The following is a 20,740-nucleotide window of genomic DNA, read 5'->3' as shown; positions in this document are numbered from 1 at the left end:
GACATCTGATGGTACCCTATCCAATCCAACCAGTTGCTGATCTAAAAGCATATTTAAAAGTACCTCAGTATAAGTTACACCGGTCGCTGATGTGGAGAGGAGGTCTCACCATTTCATTGGCTGAACTATTGCAATCATAAATCATTATATTTTGTAATGCATTCTAAATGGTTACAGGGACTGCATTTGTTGTATTGGTACTGAGAACGTAAAACAACAATTGTTCATATAAACAGGTGGACATTAAAGAGCTACTACTTCATATTAACTTCATAGATGTATTTACAGGACTGTAGATTTTCTTTTGTCTACCTATCTTCAATTATTTTACAAGACCTAGTCAAAAACACTTACTTTATTGTCTCTTACAAACTTACTTTATTGTCTCATAGATGCATTTAAGGGGAAGCTAGATAAATACATGAGACAGAAAGGAATGGAAGGGTATGTTGATAGGGTGAGATGAAGTAAGGTGGAGGAGGCGCGTGTGGAGCATAAACACCGGCACAGACTAGTTAGGCCGAAAGGCCTGTTTCTGTGCTGTAAAATTCTATGTAATTCTATGTAACTTCTTTCTAGTTCTTTCACTGGAGATGTGAATAATGCCATGGGAGATCTGCTGGTATATATTAAAAATAGCAAGGGTTCTAAGAGTTACCTTTGGGATACTCTGCTTGTAACCTCTTTCCTGGCACAAAAGTTTCCATTTATAACTACCCTTTGCTTTTTAAAGCCCATTTTCTATCCAGTGCCACACTTTACCTTCTACTCCTTACCTTAGCCATTAAACACAATGTGGAGCCTTGTCAAAGATTTCTGAAAATCATTTCCCTGTCTACCACATTAATGATACCTTCAGAAAGATCCATCAGAGCAGTTAAGCATCACCTCCTTTCCCTGGATCTATGTTGACTATCCTTTAATAAATTATATATTCACCCATCAGATTTCTCAAAATAATTTCAAAGACTTTTCCAACAGCAGATATTAAATTTACTAGTGAATGGCTTCCAGACACATCCCTTAATCATTATTAAATAATGGAGTATTCAGGGGGTAGGCCCAATACGGGAGCTGAGTCTGATGAGGGCTGTGGAAGATGATGGAGAAATTGTATAGCAATATGGGGTCATACTGGGTTGGAGGAGAGCCTGGAAGGAAAAAGGGGAAGAGGAAGTCACAGCAGCCAAGGCTAGCCTGTATCTTTGAGATGGAGAAGTCCATAAGCTTCCAATACTTTGTTTTGAAGGTGTGGATGAAAGGGGCAAGGGTAGGAGGTCAGAGGAGATGATTAGTCATTGAGCAGAGGAGTCTGAGATTGTCCTTGCTCTTGATCCTGAAGTAGTAGTAGAATTTGGCATTGGTGAGGGAGATGCAGTATTCCATGAGATGGTTGAGCCAGATCTGTTGCTGGGTGACCAAGTTGGTCCTGCACTAAGTGCACTTAATTCTGAGGACTTTAGACTTGAGGCTGCGGCAGTGTGGGCCATACTTGAGGGAAGTTGGGAGTGGGAGACCTTGATAAAGGACGCCTATTTTTTCCTTTCTTAATATGGCAAAAATCGCACTTCTGGCTGGAAATATGAGTGTGCTTCCTGCTTGGCCTATATGGGACTTAGTAGGCCAGTTAGTGCCTGAGAAACGGGTGCTGCATGACCGAATTTATCGGCCTATATAAATGCTATGTGCGCCATTTCTACAGGGCTTCTGTGGATCCTCCGCTGAAGTTAGGGTAGACAATCAGGAGAACTCCCATGGAAATTTAACGCCTTTATGAGCAAGTGAGAAATTTGCTCCCAACATCCCTGTGCTTTAAAGCCAAAGTGGAAAAATCAACAAGAATAGCGGTTTTTAACTAGTGCTGCGGTGAATTTAATTGTGCAGACAAGAAGACAGCAATATTCACTTCTAGCTCCCTCCCACCCCCATCTACAAAGAAGAAAGCCTGGAGGTCACCGGCCAGGTCATATCAAGTCCAGCAGCTGTAGAAGTAGGTAGGTGGCCAGGAAAATATTCCTTGATATCAATAAGAAAACCAAGCAAAATCTAACAGGCATGCAAGACTACAGGTGGCGGCCTCAGAAGATCAAACTGTTCACAATAAAATAGCCAAACCCGACACAGTACAGTCGTTTATTCTGAAAGAAAATGACAAAAAAAATATTTTTGCGGTTTCTTACATTTGATTCCACTTTATAACATTCAATTGTGGAAATCTACAGAAAATTAATTATGTAGCTGTTAAATGTGAAGAATGTAAAACATCAAAGGATAGTTAATTCAAACAAACAAGCGGTATGAGAGGAGGGGAAAACATTGCTTCTCAGGCACAGCTTAATTTGTTATCATGTTGAGTTTTAACTGTAATGGTCTCATTTATCCAGTTCAGGAACTTCTCAGATAAACGAGTATAAATGCCAGGTTTTTTGGGTTTTGCACACCCATCTCCTGTTGAAATAATGCCTTTGTATACTTTTTTCCTTCTGAACTTGGTTATACATATTAATGGTCCCCCAGAATCCCCCTGAAACAAAATAGACAAAAATAATGTCAGTAGAAAGGTACACAAAATCAAATTTCATTCAAAATTCAATTTTGGAAAGTCTGGTTTCCAGGGGATGATGGAAAGGTAATGAGGTGGAACACAAGAAATAAGGTAATGGTATGTAAGATGTAAAGAGTCAAAAACAAATATATAAAAATGTTACACACACACACAAGTATTTAAAGAGCTAATAACAAAAACATTAAAAATCACTCCACATGAAAATATATACAAAATATATAAAGACCTTAAAAGAAAAATGTAAAATTATTACTCCCACATCAAGATCTGAACATCAGGAATTTCCTCGGGTGTTCTCCCGAATGACTACCGTAACTTTCAGCAGAAGATCGGTGGAAACACCACTTACATGTCCGGGGTAACAAAGTTATGGCAGTTAATCGGGTGAACCCCCGGGGAAATTCCAGGCAAAAGAATCTATAACAATATAAAAATATTAACTCACATGAAAATATAACAGGTTTATAGCAAAGATATAAAAATATAACTCCACACTAGGATATATGAAACCAAAACCCTGCAAAACATAGCCTATCTACAGCACCTGAAAGTTGTAAGTGGTTTGGGTAGAGGTGAGAACAATATGAGGTGAGGAAAGAGACAATGCAACAGAAGAAAACCGCTGGGAGAGAAGGTGTGAATTGCTCAGGTCTGAAACGATACCTACTATAGTTACATGCTTAGGGGATGGCATGTAAGAGCAAAAACACTCTTAACAATGTCTGAATTTATTAAAGTTGACATGAGATTCTCCAGCTTTCTGAAATCTGATGCAATCCGATATGAAGTTACAATTACTTTCGTTACATTTCATTATGTGGCACAGCTGGAATGTGCAATTGAGCAACAGACCATGACTGCAGCACTTTAGTTATTAATGTGTTGCCCCAGTCACAAAGATATAAAGGCCCAGTAAGAAAAATATACAAATATCAGCCCCACACGTATATAAAGGACCAATAACAAAAATATCACCCCCACACATGATAAGGTGCTATATAAATGCAAGTTCCTTCTTTCTGTCTTTAAACAGTACCAAATGTTTTAGAAAATGTTGTAGCTCAACTTTTAGTGCATTCATGAATTTGTTAAACTCTAAGGGGTAGAGTTTCCGCCTTAGGCACAATTAGCAATTGGCGCAAATTGCGCTAGTTATGTTATAGTTCGAGTTTCTTCTAAAATGTATTTGCATAATCACAAACGTTAAATCTTCCATGAACCAGTGCAATCCGGCAGCACAATAGACCTTTATCGTTTATTTTTCTTTCTTTGCAATAAAAAATAGTCATTGATGTATTTAAGAGTGGTAACCTGGTGCAGTTTAATTAAGACAGCTAGAAAAAGATTGATCACAAAAAATAAGTATTTTTAATAAAAGTGTCTAGTCTTCCATCGGTGAGCAGCTTGATTTTAAATCACTGAAAATGACTTTAAAAAACTACTCTGAACCATTTACTACTTTCATTGGTGTACATTAGTCAGTTTCTTAGTAAATTAAATATTTTTTAATATGTAAAAATGTTTAAAACCTATTAGTGCCTGCGTGCCTAAGAAAACGAGCTTAATTTGAAGACCTTCCTTGAACGGCCTCAAACGGGTGCAATTGGCGGAAACTCGCCAACCTCGTTATTTTGTTCAGGGGGCGTGGCCAGTTTTGTGGGCAATGATTTTTGAACCAGCGCAAAAGATTGCAGAAACTAGAATTATGCTGGGTGTAAATGATGAAACCAGCGCAATCAAACAGAAACTCTACCCCTAATTATTTTCATGGAATAAAGTATTTCTTAGAGTGTGCTACAGAATTTCTTATGTATTTGAGTGAGTCCCAGCTACAATAACCTTGAAAAGACTCACGAGTATGCTTTGTTTTTCTATAGCACAAAAGATATTTCAGATTGTACATGTACATTTGTGGGGTACATTAGAAATTTAGACCTGTTCTGACCAAGTCAGAATGGAGGAAATAACTTTTGCTACATATAATGTAACAAAAAGACCTGACATTTGATGTGCGGAAATCTGGTCATATGATTAGATAGTTCAGGTTTAGTTTTTTTTTGTGGAAAGCATGGACTAAAGCTAAATATACACGGGGACAGGAAAATTCACAGAGATTGACATCTATCGGATCAGATGTTAAACTGAGACCCCGTCTGCCCTCTCAGGTGAACGTAAAAGACCCCATGGCATTATTGGAAAAAGAGCAGGGGAGTTCTCCCCTGTGTCCTGGCCAATATTGTCCCTCAACCAACATCACTAAAACAGATTAGCTGGTCATTATCCCATTGGTATTTGTGGGACCTTGCTATGTGCAAATTGGCTGCCACATTTCCTTACATTACAACAGTGACTACACTTCAAAAAAGTATTTAATTGGCTGTGAAGCATATCGGGACTCCTTGAGGTCGTGAAAGGCGCTATATAAATGCAAGTTCCTCCTTTTTTTTCCATGGGTCTGGGACATTGCAATATCGGGTATCCTGGCTGGCCTCCAGGCCTGGAAAAAGGTAGGTCAGATTGGACCCATTCTCGGGGTGGGGGGGCGGGGGCGGAGATGGAAGTGATGGACCTGGAATGGCAACGGCTCAGGTTATTTTTGTGGAGCCTGGAGAAGCACTCCTCTTCCTCCTGGCCCCACAAAAATTAAAAAGTACTTACCTATGGGCTTCTCTTCAACTGGACTGCCAGCTGATACTGGGCAGAGCGTGCTCGGTGCTTGCTTCGCTCGTTGGGAACTTAAATTGCATTGGGTTTGGCATTAGGACCCCAATTAAAATAACTGTGTGTTTGCTTCAGGCCCCCTTTTCCGAGGACCCTGGCTAAATGACGATGGCTGTGGCAATGGTGGGAATGGGTGGTAAGTTCTTCCCCACGATTTTTAGGGCTTTAATGCCCCTTTGTTGCTGGGAAAGAAGCCTGAACAGACAAACTGCTGTGCATGCTGGGGGAGGGGGAAGCCATGCATTGGCTTCTGGGCGTTCTTCTGCAGAAGGAGGCAGTCAAACTCCAGCACCTGCTTGGGGTGGGGGAATGGCTGCGTGTTTCATGACACCCGTTCAGCCTCACCCACATCCCTATGTTATGACGTACTGTAGACCTATGCCTGTGACCTTTTCTCCTTTCATCTTAGATCTCCACCCTTTTCACTGGTCAACTGTGCTGACAATTCCTCTGGGCTGAGATGATTTTCCAATGGTGTCCCCAGTGGCTGAGATGACTTACCTGCCTTTGGCTAACCTCCCATTCTGGCCACCCCTCGGATTCCACTCCCTATATCCCCCCTCAATCCCTCTGCTTTGTATTCACCCGGCCCTCTTCTCTCCCTCATCCCCCACTCCTCCTCTCCCCTTCCTCCTCTCCCCTTCCTCCTCTCCTCTCCTTCCATCTGTCCTCTCCCATCTGCCTCTTCCCCCTCCCCCACCTTGGTACAATTACCCCCCATCCTCTAACCCTATTTGACCTAAATAGCACACTTGGGGGTTGATTTCTGTCTTCACTGTGTGTGCAAAGCCACAGGAGATCAGCTAGTTAAAACTAAATGTGGCCTGCAATACATGGCTTACATTATTTGTTTTTGTAGTCTAATAGACATTTATTTATACAGATTCTTTTCTGCCATGCTCTTTTAAAACCAACACATCTGATGAAGGGTCCCATCCAAAGTATTAACTTATCTTTCTTTTTCAGATACAGTCCATTTTTAGCTATGTCTGTTTTTATAACACATTAACTTGCTGGTAAGGGTTGGCTTATTTCGGTAACCAAGTTTAACCTTAGTAGGAAAACAGCTATTTTAGTAGCATTATTTTAATAGCAAAGCTGATCAGAACCCATGGATTGATTTATTCTTAGAATAAAATCTTCATGGAGCCTGTTAATTGGTTCTTTATACAACACATCTGTACCAGTCTGTCAGTTAAATTTAAACGCAGTGCAACAACGGTCAGGAATATTAATTATAATAAATTAACTTTTAAATCAAGGAAACAGATGGCAATGGATTCTGTTTAACTTACTTTACATGAATCCTTTCTAGCTTTTTTATCACCAGCGCATATCATGTCCTTTGTGATAAAAGGATTATAGTTATAGTATGCTTTACTGTTGCAGACCTTCCTGCCAATGACGGTTAAATTTACTTCCTTCAGGGTGTCAGATAGATTCTGGATTTCAGGATTAGTTCTTCCCCATCCTGCAACACTGCACTTGGTTCCAGCCTTGACATCATCTGTTGATTTAGGCAGTTTCAGGGTTGACACGTACATGTTCAGAACAGCCTCACCGGCCAACTGTCCCAAATTAAGAGAGAAAATAGACTGGATTATAAGCTTTAACACTAAATACCAAGAGCATTGATATCAGTTATTATTATACAACCTTCAGCACTATGCATTGTTCCAGATTTGACATTATTCATTTGGCAGTATCAGTTGGAAGTAAATTTGTTCTGAATAATCTCACTAGCCAGTGATTCATTTATTGGACATACTGCACTTAACTAAAAGATAATAGCAGCTCTAACTTCCTCCCACTTGAATACACTTTCACCATAATTTTTTTTTACTGTGTTCAATATTTGTTTAGATAACCAAACAGTGATTGACTGGAATGTCATCATAGGCTACTTGAGTGGTAATTATTGCTCAGCATACCAGCTGCGGAAGGCAGAGTAAATATTTTGTTGGCAAATTATGAGATATTTTTCCAAAGAATGCAAGAATTTTTCGAAAAAATTATGTTGAAAAGATCAATTCTAGCTGTATTTTATGAACATGACAATATCCATAAAATATTAGGTACATTTTCCCTTCTCCTGCTATTCTACTCACCCGTTACTTCCTCAGATGCACCCAGTCCCCTCAGAGTACTAAGGTGAGCTTCTCTACAGCCAGGTTTCCCTCATTCATATGACCCAGTCAAGGCTAGCAAAACTCATATTTTAGTTGAAGCTAAAGTACAAATGTCACTTGAGACTATGGGGTCGATTTTAACTTGGCAAAGCAGGCGACTGTGTGCCCATTCAGGAGCGGCAGCAGGCAGGCTCAGCCAATTTTAACAGCTGGGCCTGATTAGAATGCCATTTACCGACTTCACAATCAAAGCTGCTGGGAAGTCACTGCCCGGCTGTTAAACTCAAGCAGCAGGAGGCCACTGCCGGGGACCCAGGGGACAGTCCCCGGCACAAGGTGAATGCTCCAGAGGGAATCTCCTGCCAGGAGGAGAGCACTCCTGTTCCCTCCGGCCCACAAGGAAACCTGTAAAATATTTTAAAACTTACATTGCTGAGCCTCTTCTGGCCATGGTGGCTGTTCCTGGCAGGTTTGGCCTCGCTGGGAAACCACGACTTCTCACCTGCTCAGGCCTCAGGTTAAAATGGCAGACAGGACCCCGATGAAGTCATTGGAGCCTGATTTGCATATTTAAAGAGGACCCCCACCCCCAAGCATGGGCGGGTGTCCTTGCCGCCTGCGATTAAATATTGCAGTCAGCCAGATCAGAGTGGGAAAGGAGTGGACAAGTGTTGCGTTCGATTTTAACTGCCCTTCCCCCCACCTGGTTTCTGCCAGGTAGGAGGAGTTAAAATCTCCCCCTATGAATCAAACTGGAGTTTCATATTTGGGATTTTGGTAGTAGATCTGGACTGTAGTCACTAATCCTCCACAGTGATTTATCTAATCAAGCCAAAGGTACCTGAACCAACATAATGTCACTTTCTTGTCTCTTCCAATTAAATTGTGGATGAGGTGAACAATTTTTGACTTCCAACACCTGTTGTTTTTCTTCTTGCATCTTAGAAAGTGAATGAGCTCCAAGTATTACTTCAATTTTTCTATTTTTCCAAAATCTGGAATGATTGTAAGAGAAATAACACAATTGAGAAAAGCATCTGAAATAAAAGGGACTTGTGATGTGTCTTTGCTGAAAATCGTCAGCTAATGAAATTGTGATGATATGTATGATTTGTGGAACGTGATTTTGTTAGTGACCAGGAAAAAGCAGCAATGAATCGAGTAACAATCCATTAATACTTCTCAAGCAGCTAACAAGGCACTTAACAAATATAAATGATAGAAACTGTTGGAAAAAATGTTTGAACGCCAACAAAGAGAAAACTAATTTGGCAATAAGCCCTGCATGTTGTAGGTTACTACAGCACTGGAGTGACAAAAATACATTCTTGGTGATGAGGACAGCCTGCTGGGATTCTAAGAAGACAGGTAGCATACCAATACATCACTGAAGGATCGATGCTGTCTCCACCTTTTGGAGGTCCTGGCTGGGGGTTGAGCAGAAATTATATGACTTAAGGAAGAGCACAAAGGAAAGGCATCATTATTACTGCAGAGTAGGTGCTCAAGACATATGGACATGAAGCAAAGTAGCAATTAGATATATGCAAGAAGTGCTGTACTGACAGAAATGTTAGCAAGCATGTATCAAGTAAGATACTAGAAGTGCAAATAGTAGGGTTATACAAATTATGTTATAGATGTCATGATGGGAACGTGAACATACCATAGGAAAGAATTCTGTGGGCCAAATCAACATACGCTACTCTTATATTTAAAGGAAAACTGGCACATAACAAGAGAGGACGGCATACAACAGCTGGTTAAGTAACAATGGTTAAGCACATGTCAAAATCAGTGACATCTGAATAGAGATCTGATTAATGCAGCCATAGGCGCTTTAAGAGCTTCTCTCCTTCATGGTCAGAAGCCCACTATGGATGCTTTGGGGTACAATCTCCAAGCTACAATTTGTGCAACGCCTATGCAAAGAATCCTAGTGGTCATAGGATGCCATTTTCTCCTCTTTTTACAGCATGCGATATACCCACCAATATAATGGGGTAGAAATTAGTCTAGGCCAGTTTATGGCAGAGGCAGCACCCGCCCGAAGCAAGGGGCCTGAGGATTGATAGAAATTGTTCCTTGGGCCTCATCTGAATAATTGGGGTGAGCTGACCTCCACAGGCAGCGTGCCCAATGGGAATAAACAATTCTGGGCCGCCTGCCTCAACGACAGTGGTCCTCAGGTAAATTCCGGGATGGGAGTTGCAATGTGCTATGGGGGGAGGAGATCATGACGCCTCTGGAGTTGGGGGAGCAGGAGTTCTTCCTGGGCCCACAGGAAGGATTTTCATTAAAAAATATATTCTCTAACTTACTTTTCCTTGGTGGCTGCGGGTGCTGCTGAAGAACCTAATCGGGTACTAATATTGAAAAGGAGTCCTTCAACAGCCAGTAGACTTCAAGGGGCCTAACACCAGTAACAACATCCATTGATACAACAGCTTCATAGATTTAATGCAGGCCTTTGACTGCATGGTGAGCAAGGATATGGTATGTCGTGGGGAGGTATGGTATTCCTGAGAAACTTGTCAGACTGCTAGAAAACATCTATGACAAGTCCCTGAGTGCTGTTAGAACGGATAAGAAATTAATGGGATGGTTTAGATTAACAGTTGGGGTAAGACAAGGATGCAGACCATTGCGTGATTTATTTAATCTTGTACTAGAAGCAGTAATGAATCTTGCACTAAAAGATGATATTGGAGCAGTCTCCTTATGTGGCAAGATTTTAAATAATCTCAGATTTGCTGATTGACCTTATAGCAACATCTAAAACAGATTTGCAGAGACCTGATAAGGTGTACGTGGAGAATAGAAAACTTAGATTACAGAGTAACACAAAGAAGACAAAGGTCATGTTATTTGGGAAGAATCATAGTCGGAGGGGATGCAGTTGAACAGGTGGAAAAGTTTACAAACCTTGGTGGGTTAGTGTCAGAGAATGGGAGCTTTGAAGAAGACATCAAAAGAATGATTGGACCTGCTTCTGCTGCTTTTGGAAGATTAAGCAGGATACGGAAGTCCAAAGATATTTTGGTAAAAACAAAGGTAAGAGTTTATGAAGCGATGGTTACCCCCATATTATTATACAGACTGAGTGTTGGAACATGAGAAAAGTTGATGAGCAAACAATACTAACAGCAGAGATGAGTTGGTTGAGAGGGATACTAGGAGTGTCCCGGATGCAAAGAATCAAGAAGGATATAATAAGAACATGGCTTAGACAAGAAACAAAACTGATGCAGAAGATTCAAGAAAGACAACTGCAATGGTTCGGGCATGTTTCAAGAATGGAAACAGCTAGAATACCTTTTATGGCCCTGCATACAGAGCTACATGGAACAAGAAGCGAAGGAAGACCAAGGAAGCGCTGGATAGACAATGTCAAGAGTGACTTGTTACTGAAAGGGATACAGATGACTGAAACGGCCAGGCTAGTTCAGAACTGACGACAATGGAGTGAATTCATTTGGCCCCATTGATGCTGCTGAGCTGATGGAGGGGAATTTAATAATAGTAATAGTAACACTTGTTTAAGGGATCCGCTGGGACATCTAAAAAATGAGCCTCACAAATTTAGCAGTGGGCTCAATACCTGAACAGATTAGGCGCAGGCTGTCCCATTATAAATTGCAATGCTTTGTGCCCGTTTTATGCCTGCAACGCATATCAATTTCTACCCCATAGTGTTTTTATTATCAGTAGATTTCCCAAATGAATAAATTTCACAAGTAAGAGAACACACCATCTGAAATCTATGGGTGGGGGCAATATTAACCGAATTCACCCGTCGGGAAACTGACGGGATTGGGTGCAATACTGGTTTTACACCCACCTAATATTACTCTTCATTGTGGAGTGTAAAATCAGGTGGGATGTAAAACCAGCGTTGCACATGATCCCGTCAGTTTCCCGACAGGCGGGTTAGGTTAAAATTGCCCTATGTCTTTAATTTATGTTATTTATGTTACAGACATGCCACAAACTTGTAACTTATTATTTTAAACTACAATAATAAATTTAAACAGAGATTATAATCTGTAATGTTCCTTCTTAATCATTATATACAGCAAGAGGAATACGTCAGCTTACTCTTTGCAGTGTGCTGCAGTCAGTACCCATCTCCGTGTGATCAAAGCTCCTCCACAAACGTGCTGTTTATTCACCTGGATAGATGCCATGTACGGTCTAGAGTGAGGTTTAACCTCACGGCCTCCAATAATTTCTGTGCAGGCACCTACAGTAGAAGATATTAATTTGATAAAATAGCAGTATGTCTAAAAATAAGAGCTCTGAAAAAACTGCAAATGCTGGAGATCACAATAAAAACAAAAAAATACTGAAAATATACAGGGGATCCATCGTTGTCTGAAAAAACAGGTTACATTTTGGGTGGAAACCCTTCATCAGGACTAAAAAGGAAAAGTAGGCATGCCCCTTTTAGAATAATAGGTTTGGTAGTTAATTACAGATATTAGACTTACATCCACGCGCAGTGAAAAAAATGATTTTAACAGCAAGAAACAGCATCCAAATTAAGCTGTCCATTTTGTTGCCTTTGATAAAAGAAGACAAAATATAGTTTCATTTTATAGTATTGTCACAAGGATGTGGTTACAGTTTATATGCAAAGCACTGACAATTATTCTATAAGATCTGACAATTACAAATGCAACTACGTTTAAATATCATCAGCCTACTCCCAATCATCTGCAAAAGTGATGAAAGGAGTTGTCAACAGTGCTATTAAGCGGCACTTACTGATGAATAGCCTGCTCACCAATTTTCAGTTTGGGTTCCACCAGAACCACTCAGCTCCGTACCTCATTACAGCCTTGGTTCAAACATGGACACAAGACCTGAATTCCAGAGGTGAGGTGAAAGTGACTGCCCATTATTAAGGAAGTGGTAACAGGGCACATAGAACATCATAATATTATTAGGCAGAGTCAGCATGGTTTTATGAAAGGGAAATCATGTCTGACAAATTTATTAGAGTTTTTTGAGGATGTAACTAGCAGGGAGTTAAAGGGGAACCAGTGCATCAAGTATATTTGGACTTTCAAAAGGCATTCGATAAGGTGCCACATAAAAGGTTGTTACACAAGATAAGGGCTCATGGGGTTGGTAACATATTAGCATGGATAGAGGATTGATTAACGGAAAGAGAACAGAGAGTAGGGATATAAGGGTCATTTATAGGTCGGCAGGCTATAACTAATGGGGTACCGCAAGGATTGGTGCTTGGGCCTCAACTATTTACAATCTATTTTAATGACTTGGCTGAAGGGACCGAGTGTAATGTATCCAAGTTTGCTGACGATACAAAGCTAGGTGGGAAAGTAAGCTGGGAGGAGGACTCAAAGGAGGAAAAATTGGATAAGGGTCCATTCTGGGCGATGCATTACCACCCCACGCCCAGCGGACCCTATGCAGGCAGCACGTGAACTTCGTGCTGCCTGCTACTTACCCTGAAATCTCCGTGCAGCAAGCGCAGCCCTCACTGCTGAGAGGCTGCATGGAGAATGAGGAAGTTAGAAATGGGGCGTGAACAGCGCATGTCATCAGCTGCCTGCACTACTTAAAGGTGCAGGCACATTTCCAATGGCAGATACACAGCCAAGGAGGAGAAGGGAGAATGGCATCACGAGTAGCTGCACCAGCAAGAGACCGGGCACCAAGATTCTCCGACTATGCTCTGGAGGCCCTGGTGGAAGGTGTGGACCAGAGGAGGGCGGCCATGTACCCGCAGGGTGGCCGGAGAGCGTCTAGACTACAGCTGCGTAGGCATTGGCAGGCCGTGGCACAGGAGGTGAATGTGAGGAGCAATGCAGCACGCACGTGGGTGCAGTGCCGCAAGAAATTTAATGATTTGACACGAGTGGTCAAGGTGAGTGAATGCAAGTGTCAAGTGGCACATCCTACCAACTGCACCACTGCTCCATGCACAACATCTCCCGTCACCCACCCACCAACAAATCACTGCCCATCCATACGCAATGCTGCATCTCACCCGCACATAATACCACACTTACAGGCCACACAACCACCACTCAAGTCACACAAACTGGCAGCTATTCGACCATGACAGGCACATCACCCACACACCTTAAAGGACACTCACTGACACACTGTCCTCTGTCTTGCAGGAGAAGGTGGCGTATAACACCCGCCATCAGGAGGGACCTGAGGCTGGACGGGCACGTCTACATGTCCTCACCCCCCTAGAGGAGACGGTGCTGTGGATTATTGGGCGGGCCGTTGTTGCAGCTGTTACAACGTGCCGCACTGGAGGTTCCGGTCAAGGGGGTCTCTGCATATCTAATGATCCTTCTCCTTTTCCACATCTCCCTCCTCCCATAATCTTTTCTGACTCACGTGCTGCACATGCTGCCAGCACGCACCTCTTACTTGCTTCTCTCCCCACTCCACAACTCAACCTGTTTCCCTTTGTCATTGCAGATACCCAAGAACATGGAGCTGCACCCGAGGAGGAGGAGGAGGAGGGGGAGGAGGAGGAGGAGGAGGAGGACACTGAAGCCACACCATCACTCGATCTGACACTTGCTTCCACCAGCTCAGAGACTGACACTGTGCGTCCTTTAGAGGATAGGTTAGAGGAGGGATCTGCACGTGGTGAGACACCAAGCACAAGTGCGCAGGAGCCGGGGCGGGGGGAACGGATACCACAGGAGCCAACTCGCCGGAGGGCGAGGTCGCTCATTAGTTCTGCTGCAGAGGAGTCAGATGAGGATTTCGATGGGCCAGGCTACAGAAGACAGCTGATGGGCGTACACCACCAAATGCTTGGGGCACTGGAAAGCTTCCAGAAAGCCTGCGCATAATGAGAAGGGGCATGGAGGAGTCCAGCTCCAACTTGGCACAGGGCTTTGCGCAGAGCTTGGAGCCCATCCTTTCCAACATGGAATGGATGGTCACCTCCATCAGCGCACCTATGGAACCCACCATAATGGAGAGTCTGATGACTGATATCGCAGCATCCATTGCAGCACAAACATCTGCCATCCAAGGTCTGGCTGCTGCATTTGCAGCTCAGACTGCTGCATTGGAAGCTCAGACTGCTGCTATCATGGCTGTGGGAACCACTGTGGAACGGGGCTTCCAGGGCGTCACAGTACTCCAGCAATCCATTCTCCAGCCGATCACCAGGAGTGCTGAGACGCTGCCCCGGGAGAGTGGCAGTGGTACCAAGCCAGTCGGACCTGCTGCCATCTCTCAGGATGACAGCATACTTGCTCCCACCCTGTCACCCCGCCAGAGCCCCTGTTGTTGCCTGTCGGCCAGCCAAGCCAAACTGCTGCAGCCCATGCTGAGATGGTGCAGTCTGAAGCCAGGCCCTCCAGGCCCAGAGCTGCTCGTGGTTGTCCTCCAAGGCCATCTGGACGTTCCTCCATTGAAAGCCAGCAGCCTCCCACTACCCATGCTCCAGCCACTGGGGAAGCACCTCATAGGAGCACTGGGATAGGTAAAGGCACATGGACAACAGGCACTAAGGGAATGCACAATGGTGAATACTTCTGTTATGTTTGCATATTTTAATTTATTAATTCATAAATGAGAGTTTGATTTTGCATTTGGTGGTGGTTTTTATTCATGCAATCAGCTGAGAGGGACACCAATGTGTAATGTGATGGGGGGTGATTTGATTGTCTTGTGGGAGGGGAAAGGTGGGGAATGTAGGACTGTTGGTGAGTTGGGGGATGTAATTCCAATTATTGATAGCGGGCACGGATCAGGCGAGCACGCAGAGCCCTTGCAGACAAGGCGTGTGGTTCCTGCTGCACCCTTGCGTCTTCCTCCACCTCCTCTTCCAGCTCCAACTCCTCCTCCTGCTCCTCCTCAGCCTCTTCCTCCTCCACCTCCTCCTCCTCCACATCTGGCTCAGGATTTTCTGCAATCATTGGTGGCAAAGGCTGGTCCCTCTACAATGGCGAGGTTGTGCAGCATGCAGCAGACCACCACGAATCTGCCCACGCTCAGGGGAGTACTGCAGGGCTCCTCCAGACCAGTCCAGGCAGCGGAAGCGTTGTTTGAGGAGGCCTATGGTGTGCTCCATGATGTTGCATGTGGACGCATGGCTCTCATTATAGGCCTGCTGTGCACGTGTGCGTGGGTTCCTAACCGGAGTCATGAGTCAGGGCGTGAGGGGATAGTTCTTGTCGCCCAGTAGCCAGCCTTTGACTTGCCGAGTCGGGTGAAAGATAGCTGGCAGGTTGGATTGTCACATAACGAAAGTGTTGTGACTACTCCCAGGGTAGCGGGCATCAACCTCCATGATGTGATGTGTGTGGTCGCACACCAGCTGCACGTTGAGGGAGTGGAAGCCCTTTTGGTTGACGAAGGCAGCCGAGTTGATGTGCGGGACACGGAGGGCAATATGTGTGCAGTCCATGGCACCCTGCACCATGGGGAAGCCCGCAATGCGGGTGAACCCCTGTGCTCGCTCGGTCTGATTGTCTCTGTCGAGAGGGAAGGTGATGAACCTGTTCCTCATGTGGTACGGTGCGTCTGCGACTTCCCTTATGCAGCAGTGCACAGTATAGTGCGAGATATTGCACATGTCGCCAGCAGATGCCTGAAATGCTCCTGAGCCATAGAAATTCGGCACCATGGTGACTTTCACAGCCACAGGCAATGCTGTCCTCGCCCTGCTCAGAGGCTGCAGTTGTGGCCGCACCAGTTGACAGATCTCGGTGACGGCTTCCTTGGTGAACCTCAGGCGTCGGATGCAATCCTCCTCGGTCATGTTGAGATAAGAGAATTGATCCCTGAAGGCCCTCATTGGGTAGGGTCTCCTGCTCAGTGCCCTGCGCCTCCTCGTCCTCCGTCTCCTCGCAGCTTGACCTGCTGGGCGTGGCCTCTCTGCATGCTCCCAGTCGTGCTCCATGCCCAGCGGGAGCCCTAGCAGACTGCACATGGTTGGCAGGAATGTTGTTCCACCAGGGTTGTAACTTTCTGACCCGTAAGGCAGTACCTGCCAAAGCACTCTCAAAAGTAGTGTAGGAACTCTCAATAAGAATAGGGAGCTTTAAAAAACACTTCCTACTCCTCCAGAGCCAGAAAGAATAATCCAGTAACTAACCTGTAACACCTGCATGGCCCCTTTAAATAGCGCTGGTGGGGGAATCCTTCAGGCACTGTAAGAAACGTTTAGATGGTCGGGGATTAGACTGTGCGTTGAGTTGAGCGTTAAGGTCCAAAATTGTGTGTATCACTTTAAATCAGCCTTGCACACTGATTGCGGCCATTTTCTCCATGCTTTACATGCTTCCAGCGTTTGGGATTAGCGTCTTCACTAACTCCTATACCAAGATGGAGTCTGGCGCACGTCACGCAGGAAACATGCGTGCGCATCCAAGACACCATCTTGGATGTCGGAGGGGCCGTGTTGCGCCGAAACAACGGGCGCTACACGGCCCAATTTAGCGCCCAAAGAGTCTGCAAAGGGATATTGACAGATTAAGTGAATGGGCAAGGCGGCAGATGGAATATAATGTGGGGAAATGTGAGATCATTCACTTTGGTAGGAAGAATAGAAAAACAGAATATTTTTTAAATGGTGAGAAACTATTAAATGGTGGTGTTCAGAGAGACTTGGGTGTCGTGGTACAAGAAACACAAAAGGTTCGCATGCAGGTACAGCAAGCAATTAGGAAGGCAAATGGTATGTTGGCCTTTATTGCAAGGGGTTGGAGTACAAGAGTAAGGAAGTCTTACTACAATTGTACAGGGCTTTGGTGAGACCACACCTGGAATACTGTGTACAGTTTTGGCCTCCTTATCTAAGGAAGGATATATTTGCCTTAGAGACGGTGCAACGAAGATTCACTAGATTAATTCCTGGGATGAGAGAATTGTCTTATGAGGAGAGGTTGAGTTGAATGGGTCTATACTATCTGGAGTTTAGAAGAATGAGAGGTCATCTCATTGAACTATATAAGATTCTGAGGGGGCTGAGAGGTTGTTTCCCCTGACTGGAGAGTCATAGAGTCATAGGGCTCGATTTTAGGGTCGGGTTTCCGGCGGGTTTCCAGCGGGGGGGCCCCGAAAATCCCGATCTCCGATCACGTGACCGGATTCGGACGAAATCCCGGCCACTTCCGGGTACCGCGCTGACGTGCGGGGCTGCGCGCGCAAGCCCCGCTGGTGGGAATCCCGCAGGCAATTAAAGCCAGCGGGGTTCCACTTGAGAGCACTTAACTTGCTCGTTGTGGTCAGTTAATGAGCTGAAGCAGCTGTCAAAAGAGGAAGTGTGGGATTTTACGGTCAAAGCAGTCAGTTTCCCACACTGGGGGAAACAGGACCCTTCAAACCAGGCGTGTTGCAGCCAGCAGCCTGTGCCAGGTGCCAAGGTGCGCTCCACGGGGGAGCGCCCTCACCCACGCAGGAGGCCACCGCGTCACATAGGGCAACCCCTGCCCTCCACCAACCCCCGCCAAGCCAGAGGACAGACCGACACGAAACCGCAGCCCCAGTCCGAGGACCCACCCACCTACCCTGCACAACCCCTCACACCAACACCTGCCAGATGGGTGGTGCGTTGACATCGTCGGAGGACGAACAGGATGACCAGCCCCAGCAGCCTCACAGTCCACGCCGTCCGCCTCGGAGAGGTGGGGCCCCCCAACACGGTGCTGCGGCACACCCACCTGCACAGCAGGAGGGAGGGCAACCGCAGAGAGAGATGCGTCGCAGGAGGCACTACCCTCCGCACAGGGTGTACAGAGCGAGGCTCAGCTTCATGGACCTCTCCGAGGAGCAGTGCATACGGAGGCTCAGAGTCAATCGCCAGGTAGTCGCCGACATCTGCAGCCTCCTTAACGACGAGCTGCTCCCTGATGGACCAAGCAGCATCTTCTTACCTGTCGCCGTCAAAGTCACCACTGCCCTCAACTTCTTCGCATCTGGTTCCTTCCAGGGTGCCACCGGGGACATCACCGGGGTCTGTCAGTCCTCTGCACACAAGTGCATAAGGCAGGTCACCGATGGGTTGTTCCGCAGGGCCTCCCACTACATCAACTTCGCCATGGACGAGCGCAGCCAGATGGAGAGGGCGGTTGGATTCCATGCCATGGCCGGCTTCCCACGGGTGCAGGGTGTAATCGACTGCACCCACATCGCAATACGGGCACCTCCGCATGAGCCAGGGCTGTTCATCAACAGGAAGGGGTATCACTCCATGAACGCCCAGCTCATCTGTGACCACCGCCAGAGATTCCTACACGTGTGCGCCAGATACCCCGGCAGCTGCCACGATGCCTTCGTCCTCAGGGAGTCCGCCGTCCCGCCCATCCTGCAGGCACCCAACGCCGGCAACGGCTGGCTCCTCGGCGACAAGGGGTATCCCCTCCACACGTGGCTCATGACACCTCTGAGGAACCCCATCACCGAGCCGGAGCGTCGGTACAATGACAGCCACACTGCTACCAGGTCTACAATTGAGCAGACCATAGGGCTTCTCAAGATGCGCTTCAGGTGCCTTGATCGTTCTGGGGGAGCGCTCCAATACACACCATTCAGAGTGGGACGAATCATAGTTGTCTGCTGTGCCCTGCACAACATGGCCCAACAGAGAGGGGTGCCGCTGGAGGAGGCCCCATCCACACCCGCCACCCACATTGAGGAAGGCGAGGGCGAGGAGGAGGAGGAGGAGGAGGAGGAGGAGGAGGAGGCGGAGGAGGAGGAGGAGGACGCGCCCGAGGATGTTGGACGACCCATGCGCCGAGCCGCGACTCACCGGGATGGTCGCCGGGCCAGGGACGCACTCATACGTCAACGGTTCTCCTAGAGTCAGACACTGCGAGGCGCTCGCATCTCCTCACCTGCACATGCGAGCGGCCATACCAGCCCCCTCCACTGAAGAGTGCTGCCAGTAATCCTGCACCCACAGCAGTGTGCCCAATGGGTGGCAGCAGGTGTTCGCCGTCATGATGGCCTCCACGGAACGCAACTACTGCACAAGCCGCGGAAGAATGGACGAGAGGTGGCAGGAGTGGTGAGAATAGACTATTTAATATGTGGAATGTGACATCATTTAAGAAACAAAGTACAAAATAATAAACACCCTGGTGTATTCCCTTTGTGATTATAAGGCCTTTGGAATTCTTCTCCGGGAACCCCTACGTGGTGCTACCCCTGTGGCTCCAGCAGAGGTAGTGGCAGGTTGCTCGTCTTCTTGCCTTGACCGGGTAGATGCTTTTGGCGGACGGCCCCTGGGTTTCGGTGCCCGTGAGGGCACCTCCACAGACTGCTCCTCCTGCACCGGGGCAGGGGCAGACTCGGCCACCTGGAGAGGAGGCACCATTGCGGGTGCTGGTTGAGAGGTGGGCGACGGGTGGGACGTGGGGACGCCTTGAGAGGCGTCCCCGCTTCCATGTCCCCGGTCACCATCATCCCTCTCTTGGCCTCGGCCCACATCACCCCTTCCACCCTGCTGGACGGCAGTTTGGATGGCATGTGTGAGGCCTTGCAAGGCCACCCCTAGTGTATCCCTCAGCCTGTTGGTGGCGTCGGAATGTTGCTCACCCTGAATCCGTACAGACGTTGTGAGGGCCTGCAAGGACTCGAAGTGGAGCTGTGCGTGACGCTCGAGGGAGGCCAGCCTGTCCTCCACCGCAGACAGTCCCGCACCTACCCGCGACACTGTGTCGCCGGTACCCTCCTGTGCCTGCGCCACCAATGCCCACATGCAGGAGGTGGACTCCTCCATCGCCTGCGCTATTGTGGACAATGCGCGCGGCACCTCTGCCAGCACCTCAGCAATTAGCTGGTGGCCCTCGACGACTCTCCTTTTCTCTGGTGGCCCCCTGGGTTCAGCATCTGGGTCCGGCTGAGCAGAGCCTGGAGATGAGTGCTCCCTCCGTCGCGGACCCTCCGCGGCTGCCCCTGCCACCAGGGTCTGCTCATGCTCACTCGTGCGCAGTGACTCACCAAGTGCTACCCCAACTAGTTGGCGAGGGGGACCCACCGAGGTGCGTGTCTCTGCGCTGGTGGATGGTTGGCTCTGATGTGACGATGCACCCTCAGAGACCGCCATGTCCTCTGAGGAATCGCCCTCCATGCTCGCTTGATCCAAAGACGCACCTGCAAGAGAACAGAGGGCACTTTGAGGCATGTGGACCAACTTGACAGTGCGCCTGATGGCAGGTGATGATACGGTCACTCGCGATCATGGGTGTTGAGTGTCAGCTTTCCCTTACCGCCCATTTCGGCAGCGACACACTCGCCATCGGCCACCGACAGGCAATGTCGCGTGCGGGCGAGGTCGAGCGCCTCCACCTCTGCGTCGGTGAGCTCC

General features: G+C 46.8%; 1 protein-coding gene across 3 annotated transcripts; it reads right to left on the bottom strand.

The window, feature by feature from the left end:
- Positions 1 to 1,848: 1,848 nt before the first annotated feature.
- LOC137322773 (granzyme K-like) lies at positions 1,849 to 12,251 on the bottom strand. 3 transcript variants are annotated; one of them, XM_067985833.1, is made up of 5 exons: positions 12,184 to 12,251; positions 11,515 to 11,659; positions 8,258 to 8,411; positions 6,583 to 6,855; positions 1,849 to 2,524 (listed from the first exon to the last, which is right to left on the bottom strand). In XM_067985833.1, exons 2-5 carry the CDS (start codon positions 11,601 to 11,603, stop codon positions 2,324 to 2,326), a joined length of 717 nt encoding a protein of 238 aa, XP_067841934.1. In that variant the 5' UTR covers positions 11,604 to 11,659; positions 12,184 to 12,251; the 3' UTR covers positions 1,849 to 2,323. The 3 variants fall into 3 exon arrangements, with proteins under 3 accessions (XP_067841934.1, XP_067841924.1, XP_067841915.1); XM_067985823.1 differs by lacking the exon at positions 12,184 to 12,251 and adding an exon at positions 11,907 to 12,010 and having other exon boundaries at positions 6,679 to 6,855; XM_067985814.1 differs by lacking the exon at positions 12,184 to 12,251 and adding an exon at positions 11,907 to 12,009.
- Positions 12,252 to 20,740: the final 8,489 nt, after the last annotated feature.

The sequence above is a fragment of the Heptranchias perlo genome, chromosome 1, assembly GCF_035084215.1.
Source record: "Heptranchias perlo isolate sHepPer1 chromosome 1, sHepPer1.hap1, whole genome shotgun sequence".
NCBI classification, from domain to species: domain Eukaryota; kingdom Metazoa; phylum Chordata; class Chondrichthyes; order Hexanchiformes; family Hexanchidae; genus Heptranchias; species Heptranchias perlo.
Note: the sequence above shows the minus strand (reverse complement) of the source record. Positions and strands in the feature narration are given on the sequence as shown.